This window comes from Aythya marila, assembly GCF_965140915.1.
Source record: "Aythya marila genome assembly, chromosome: Z".
Lineage (NCBI taxonomy): Eukaryota > Metazoa > Chordata > Aves > Anseriformes > Anatidae > Aythya > Aythya marila.
Genome location: NC_139080.1, coordinates 40,536,244 through 40,544,099, shown reverse-complemented (window position 1 = coordinate 40,544,099; position 7,856 = coordinate 40,536,244). Strand labels below are relative to the sequence as shown.

Sequence of the window (7,856 nt, the reverse complement as noted above, 5' to 3'; positions counted from 1 at the left end):
GTGCCGGCGGGGGCTGCGTGCCACCTGGCGGGCAGCGCAGGTTCCTGCCTCGCCCTGAGGCGATGCTGGGGCCGCCGCGGCCGCCCGGCACCACGCCCCTCACGCAGCGCAACGGCCGCCCCCTCCCGGCCGGGCGGGGCCAGCGCTTGGCCGAGACCATTTGGCGGAGGGGGGGGGGGGGGGGGGGGGGCAGGCTCCCTCCGCCGCGTTGCGCGGGCTGCGCGCCGGGGCGCTCCCCGCTATTGTTCCCCCTCCTCCTGGCTTGGCGTCGCCCTGGGCGAGGAGGAAGCGGTGAGCGGCGGCGGCGGCGGCGCGGCCATGAGGCAGCTGCCGTACTTCTGCCGCGGCGAGGTGGTGAAGGGCTTCGGGCGGGGCTCCCGGCAGCTCGGCGTCCCCACCGGTGAGCGGGCGGGTGGGACTGACCGTTGGGCCGGCCGTTGGGCCGTTCAACCGCCGCCGGGCCCCTCGGTGTTGCGCCTGACGGCGGCGCCGCGGGCAGGGCGTGTGGAGCTGGGCAGGGGTTCAGCTGCCGTGAGCAGCGGTGGTGCTTTCACGCCTTTGTACGTGCTTGTGAAGTGATTGTTTCGCTAACTAGTTCTCAAAGTTGTTTTACAGCGCGGAAGACGCTCGCTTGTTGTTTTCTTTTTTTTTTTTTTTTTTTTTTTTTTTTGTTTTTGACCTTATTAAAGCCGTAGCGGTCGCCCTGATCGCGAAGTGTTTACCTACTGAACGCTCCCCACGTGCTTATTAATATTTGCTGGCGTGTATGTAAAACAGCACGTGCGAGAGATCTGATAGCGCTGGTATCGCCACGGGGGCTGAATCCTACGAAGCTGTTTTATATGTCATGTCTTGCTGAGCAGCATGTTACATCACAGTCATCATCGCATGCATAAGCCTTCAATCTGTAGGCAGAAATTTTAAGTCTTTGGGGGCTCTGTGATGCCCTGGAGTTCCACAAGGTCACTTACACTTTACCCTTTCTAAAATTTTTTCAGCAAACTTTTCCGAGCAAGTAGTTGAAAGCTTTCCGTCTGATATCTCTACTGGTATATACTATGGATGGGCCTGTGTTGGAAATGGAGATGTGCATAAAATGGTTTTGAGCATAGGATGGAATCCTTTCTATAAGAATACTAAGAAATCAGTGGTAAGAGCTTTGCTTTGTGCAGTACTTCGCCTAGAAATTCTGCTTGTTGTTAGAAATGTATTTGGTGTCAGTTTTGTATGTTTGTGTTTTGAAGAGAAAATAGTCTCTGTAGCCAGATGGTACATAGCCACAGACAAACAAAGTTTGTTTTCTTTGTCCTATTCCATCATTGCCTAAGTACTTCAGAGATCAATATTTTATCTGTTTCTGAAACGGTGGTTGCTTATAGTGCTGATAGCTAAGGAAGCATACGCTCAGTAGATGCTTTGAATTTACTAGTTATTGAGATCCCTAGCATGATCTGGCATGATCTAACCTTGTCTGTCTACATTAAAGCTAAGAGATGTGGGGGCACCTTAATATATAATTATTTTCTGTCCTTCTCTTAAATGATGGAATCCGTAGATGTGGTGCTGTGGCCAGATATACAGGACTAGTATCCAAAAATGTGTAATAACAGGATGGAGGAGGTAAATTTTGAGCTGTGACAGCAGTGTTTTTCTTGTTGTCAGGTGCTGGTGTTTCTCCTGAGCCTTGCAGAGAGCTCTGTTTCAATTGTTGAAAGCACCTTTGTTTGGGCATGAATCTTCTCCTTCTAAGATCCTAAGTTTATGACTATTCTGATGCCTTTGGCTTTTATAAACGTACACTCCAAATTTTTTGCAGCTGTGTTTTCTGAACAAGACGTAGGATGGGGAATCCTTTCTCAGCCTTCACTCCTGGATTTCTGTCATTCATTTTCCTGATTTTTATCATTCAGAGCTACTTGTAAAAGCATTCCTTAAGCCAGCTTTTTCAGTATGTCTTCATAGTTGTTTCATCATTAAGTTAATGAAAGATTAAGCTTTCTTTGTTATTTGCTGCTTTATAAATACTACTTGTGGGAAGCAGTGAAACATTTCTCTTGAACGTTTCTCTTTTTTTTTTTTTTTTTCTTCCTTTTAATTTGGCTATCAGAATACTCTGTGGTGAAAAACCTTTCTTAAACTCTGTGCAAAAGTACAGTTCTCCCTCCTCACAGTAGCCTTAACTAGCCTCCTAATCTTGCATTGTATGTATTAAATGTCTTAGTTTCATTGGTATGTGTTGTGGTGAATTGGAATTAGAGGTATTAGCTGAACATACTTACTGTGAGGGGAAAAAGTTCCAAGTTAATCATAAATGCCAACGAATTTCTCTTCCTTTAGGAAACACACATTATCCACACCTTCAAAGAGGACTTCTATGGAGAAATTCTCAGCATAGCCATAATTGGGTATATTCGACCAGAAAAAAACTTTGATTCCTTAGGTCAGTATCACAGAATTGTTTCATTCATGCAAGTAATATGTCTTCACTTTCTTTTTCTTCACAATGAGCTGTTTTACCTCTTGGCCTTTGAACTTTCAGTAGAATGTTTTCATAAGCTAAATGTAGTAATGTATAAGTTAGTTCAATAATAATAATTTTAAAAAAATGCTCCCGCATCTTGTTTCAGTCTAAATTTCAGTTGTCTGAGGAGTAATTTTAAAATCATGAGCTTCTCATAAAAGCATTGGTCTAGTCTGTTCATTTCTTTTGAAAATGCAGTTCTGTTAGGATTCAAACAGTTCATGAAACTGTTTTGATCTTTTTCTAAAATTAATTTTGGAACAAGGTAGTGGTGGAAAACGCAGCTCAGACATGCTTGAAAAAAAGAACTTTGCTTTTCCAACCTTGTTGTAATAATTATATTCTACCTCTGTGATTTTTCTGTAATTCTGTGGAACAAGATATTTTTGCTTGTTATTGTGTATTTAGAATTCTGATCAGCTTTTAAATATCCCTATTCTTCTATTTTTAGAGGCACTCATTTCAGCAATTCAGGAAGACATTGAAGAGGCAAAAAGGCAGCTAGATTTACCGGAACATCGTAAAGTGAAAGAAGACAACTTCTTTCATCCGCCAGGAGGCAAAATAGTAAACGACCACTGAGCAAACCAATGAGCTTTTTACCTGCTTTTTTTTTTTCCCTCTCTTGTTCCTATTGTGGAGCTCTTATATTTGCACTGCTTACATAGGTACTTTGTCATGTCTGTCTAGGCAATGAGATAGGAATCAACCATATAAGGGGATTTAAGTTTGCACAAGTGAATTGATCAAACCCAATCATTCAGAAGGAGTAGAAAGTGGTTCTAGTTCTTTTTGGATAAATTGTATATCTAAAAATTAGCAATTGTTTAGAGTCAGTAGCGCACATAGAACGTGACTAAAGTGAACTGTGACCTCTTCAGCGTGAAGGGGTGTAGAGTTCACTCAAGTGAAAAGCGTCAGTTTTTAACATACAGATGTTATTCCAACCCCTTTTTCCCAATTTTCCATAATTTTTACATCTCAATTGTAGCTAGCAGCTTAGGAAGTTTTGTTATTGATTGAAAATTTCCTGTGGTGCAGGAAGCCAATGATTAGATAACCATAACACGAATAACTCTCTATGGTTCTTATTTTTGATGTGCTTTACAGCTGTTGTGGTTTAAACTGTCATTTCAATTGAAATTATTTATTTTAACTTTATTTGAAATAGATGTAATCACTGCTGCTCATTGATTTACTGGAATCTGAGATATGTACAGCCAGCTGTACAGAAATATATGAGAATGTATGTAATGTACATTACCTCTGTAGTTTCCTTCAGAGGTAATGTTCCACTGAAATTCAGGAAATGAATGATAAAATGAATGTCAATGTACTGTAAAGGTTGAGGTTCTAAGGATGTGGAAATACTATAACAAGACTTGTGCTCTTTGGGCTGTAAGGCAGAAGAGGCAACTTTGCATTTGTATCTGCTGCTGACACCCTAGATGAAGAGGATCTTGAGGTTATTCTCATATTGACAACAAAATGACTGACTTCAAGGTTAGTTTAAGGTACAGAAAAACACCGTCAGCCCTCCACACCAAGCATACGTAAGATCCAAAGTTTTGGTTAACCGAGCAGATCAATATCCAGATGACAGCCCTTGGGGATTCATATAATAAAACATCAACACTGTAGTAGGTATAACGTATTTATTGCAAGTAAGTGCACCCTTCACTACTCTGAAATGTATGCACATATAAGTAGAGGTGATATTGTCAAAATCAATAGTAATTTGGGATAATACTAAGAATGTATCGTGTGTGATTCTAAATCTGTTTTTTTTTTTTTTTTTGTTCTCTGTTAGATTTTTCTATCCTCTGCTCAGCATGGGGAGCTAGGTAAGCTGCTGTGACTATCATCTTCATATTCTTCTGATACTGGCTTGTGCTGTGGCCGAAATATTTTCTGAAATTGAAAATAGTTCTGTCAATATGTAACCTGTAGTTCTGTGTCAGAACTGTCCCATACAAATTGGGAATGCACAGAACTGTCCCATACAATTTGGGAATGCACAATTCGTGTAGTATAGCTTTCTGAATTTACTTCTCATAACCCATCTGGGTCCTACATTTCAGTCTAGGGTTTAAGAGGGCTTTAAGAAGGTAGCTTTCTGAGTCTTCTTCGTGGCAGGTACTGTAAGGATGCTGGTTCCACTTCATACTGTCTTAACTTTGAGCCAGCACCAGGGGATATTGCTAAGGAAGGGGTCTTGAGTGAGTCAGGGTGACTTGTTTGCTGTGAAGAGCTTGAACAGAAACTTGAGATGATTTAAATGAGTTGTTCATCAGTGATGTTGATAGCAGAGACAGAAGAAATACAGAACTGGGGGCGCTTATTTCTGCACGAGCACTTGTTAGCATAGACATTTTGATCTGCAGAGCCAAGGTGGTTATACGTTTCTCTACTGAGATGCTGACAGTTCTGTCCTACCTTTTACCTGGATATTTTAAGCATACTTCTGCTCTCTTAAAAGGAGAATATTAGGAAGAAAATTCACTAATCAGCAGTTAGAAATATTTTCTTTAAAAGAAGAACAAAACAACCTAGTGGACTTCTTACGTATAACTTGTTAGGAACTGTATGTAAAAATCTGTAAAAGGATTGTCTTGCAAAAGTGAAAGTTGATTTTTTTTTTTATTATTTTAAAATGGAGGGATGAAGGGAAATTTTTTTTTAGGCAAAGGCTGTAGGAATTCTTGAGACTGTAACATTTTGGCATTGTTACCTTTCTCTGTTTTTAGGAAGAATAAGTAGCAGACACAGAAGTCTACTAAATGTGTTGCCAAATATATATTTAAAGAATAAATTGATGTTTGTCATTGTACTGTAGCTGAACTCTCATAGCTCCCCTATCTGTTCTTCCTGCTTCCCTTTCCTCTGCACACCTGCATGGGTTTGCAGAGCTGAACTCTGTTTTTTCCCCAGTACTTTCATGTGTCTGTTGTGGAAACCATAGTGCCTTAAGCTGGTTGTCCAAGTAATACTTTTCCGTATCTGCTAGTAAATGCTACTATCCAAAATTCAATTCTCTGGTTGTAGAACCACTGGGCTATGGACAGAGAACAGTGGCAAAGGCAAAACTTGAAAAAAAACTTTGTTTGCTCTTGACTCCTATGTGAAGTATGGCGTATGGATACAATGAGCTAATGAACTGCTCTTTGTATGCTTGTCTTCAAATTAGAGAAAATGTTATTAGGTTCATTTGGCTGAGTGTACCTGTCTGTTCACATTATTTAAGATAAAACATTGTATATCGACTATTTAAGCTCAGTACATAATTCCTAGCACAGTACAGACTTTATGAAGGGTTATATTTTTGTATTATATGCGAACTGTATTTACGTCAGTTGATGTTGCTGCGTTGTACCATTAATAAAGGAATTGTAATTGTCAAAGTTAAAATCCTTGTCATAGGCTTCCTGATTGTATCTGATGCAAATAAATCATCTTAGTATATTCCTTAGAGTGTTATGAAGGAGATACTTTAGATGTATGTCATTACTCTGCTTAAACTTCTTTCAGTGTCAGCAAAGAGCTGTTCTTGCTTACAAGCTCAGTGCTGTAGTATTTGTGTTCAGTTACTTGTGGTTCTTCTGTAAGGCACTCCAAATAGCGAATGAAGCACAGAGAGGTTTCATGTCTCAATTTGGTTGAACTAGAGGGCCACTGAAATTGTTGGGAGTTTGAACAGTACCAGTTTTTTCAGTTTCAGATACTTTCTCAAGTAAAACCTAAGTGTATTTAATACTCTTACCCACCTTCCTCTGAAGTCTGTTGCTGTTCTGAAATGAAGATTGGTGGCAATATGAGAATGTCTGTACAATAAACTCTTTCCAAACTGCATGTGGGTGAAAATTTTTGGTGAAGAGAGTGCGTCTGCCTCCTCCTGCTGTATGTAGCCTGTTGCCCTGCTCCAGCCGGTGGTGCAGAGGCCCCTCACTCGCCTCACTCACACTGGTGCCTCCTGGTAGCTGGTTTGGAAGGGCACACTGCCTCACCCCGTGGCTGGGGGTCAGGGATCCCACTCGGTCTGGTAGCTGGCACCAATTCCACTCACACACACCGGTCCTATTGCCAGCTGGCGCTGGGACCACTGCACTCGCGCTGATAGCTGGCACCACAGGCTGTGGCGCCCCTTCCCCAGCCTGACCCCAGTAGCTGGCACTGATGTTGGCTCACCCACATCCAGGTTTTGCTAGTAGCTGGCATGCAGTCCTTGCAGCATACACACACAGGAGGGAGAGCAGAACTACAGGGAGATAACTATGAGATGATTTAATGAGAGAAATTACAGGATATTCGGGACAGTGTGGTCATTAGGTGCACTTGGCCAGACAGGTGCACTGAGTGGCCCTGTTTTACACATGACTGGCCCTTTTATACCCCCCTGCTCCCCAGTTTGTTCTTCCTGCCCCTATACTTCCCTATTACATCCCCATGGGTTTGCAGAGCTCTGCAGTTTCTGCATCCTCCATGTCTGAGGGTCTCAGTCCACAATCTGATTGGCTGCCAGGCTCATCCTCCCTGGAAGTGTTGTCTGCAGCTTGCTAGCCCATCGATTAGCATGACAGAGGTTTGTATCCTGTCATTGTCTCCCACCTTAGTAGTCTTCAACCAGAGCATCCTGCTGGAATAAACATGCCCTCATCAGTTAGTGTGACTGACCTTACTTGGTTCCCACCACTGCTTCCCTTTCTTACTATCCCTTGTTGCCCCCTCCTACATACTCACAAAAATTATTCTGTTAATGGTGGCACTGAACTAACAGGTCCTAATAGCCTAAAGAACTTCAGCTTAGCAGACATTAAAAAACATTGTTTCCTCACATTTAGAAAAACTTAGGGCCCAATACACATGGAAAAACAGTCTGGATATTTGGTTGGTATCCTTAATTTGGGACAGATTTATGTATTGATTGACAGGGAGACCATTGTGCATCAAGGACCCAGCGACCCACATCACAGGTAGCCTGCGTGAGCACAGACCTGTGCTGTGACGTTTGATGCATGCAGAGTGGCCGTCAGGCTGTTTTGCTGCACAAATCTCTTGGCTGCAGGACAAACTTGAGCAGGACACTATACCAGAGGAGCCTGCAGGCAGCTCCCCCTTGGTACCAGCCCTTAGACCATTTTATTAAGCCATTTGTTGTCAAGCCTGTCTTACCAAGATCCAGAAAAACCTCGTGTTGCTTCTCTCTCTCAGCTCACCCCCTTCCCTGCTGCAGAACAGTTTGCTAAGTATGCAATCTGATTTTGACCTGCATCCTAGGGTCCTGAGGGAACCGGCTGTTGTTGCCGAGCCTCTCTCCATCATATTCAAAAAGTCATGG

The 7,856-nt window shown here is 42.4% G+C and overlaps 1 protein-coding gene across 2 annotated transcripts; it reads left to right on the top strand.

Moving 5' to 3' along the window:
• The first annotated feature begins 236 nt into the window (after positions 1-236).
• Positions 237-6,364, top strand: LOC309889662 (riboflavin kinase-like). Of its 2 annotated transcripts, XR_014319282.1 has the most exons (5): positions 237-400; positions 999-1,150; positions 2,338-2,440; positions 2,973-3,771; positions 3,806-6,364. XR_014319282.1 is itself a non-coding variant. In XM_082782607.1 (4 exons), the coding sequence occupies exons 1-4, from the start codon at positions 319-321 to the stop codon at positions 3,101-3,103; spliced, it is 468 nt and encodes a 155-aa protein (XP_082638733.1). In that variant the 5' UTR covers positions 237-318; the 3' UTR covers positions 3,104-6,364. The 2 variants fall into 2 exon arrangements, 1 of the variants encoding a protein (XP_082638733.1); XM_082782607.1 differs by having other exon boundaries at positions 2,973-6,364.
• The last annotated feature ends 1,492 nt before the right edge of the window (positions 6,365-7,856 follow it).

Bases quoted from the DNA above. Each gene is read 5' to 3' on its own strand.
- LOC309889662 (XM_082782607.1), top strand. From the start codon at position 319: ATGAGGCAGCTGCCGTACTTCTGCCGCGGCGAGGTGGTGAAGGGCTTC. The intron at 401-998 runs GTGAGCGGGCGG...AAATTTTTTCAG, and splicing joins GCAGCTCGGCGTCCCCACCG to CAAACTTTTCCGAGCAAGTA. The intron at 1,151-2,337 runs GTAAGAGCTTTG...CTCTTCCTTTAG, and splicing joins AGAATACTAAGAAATCAGTG to GAAACACACATTATCCACAC.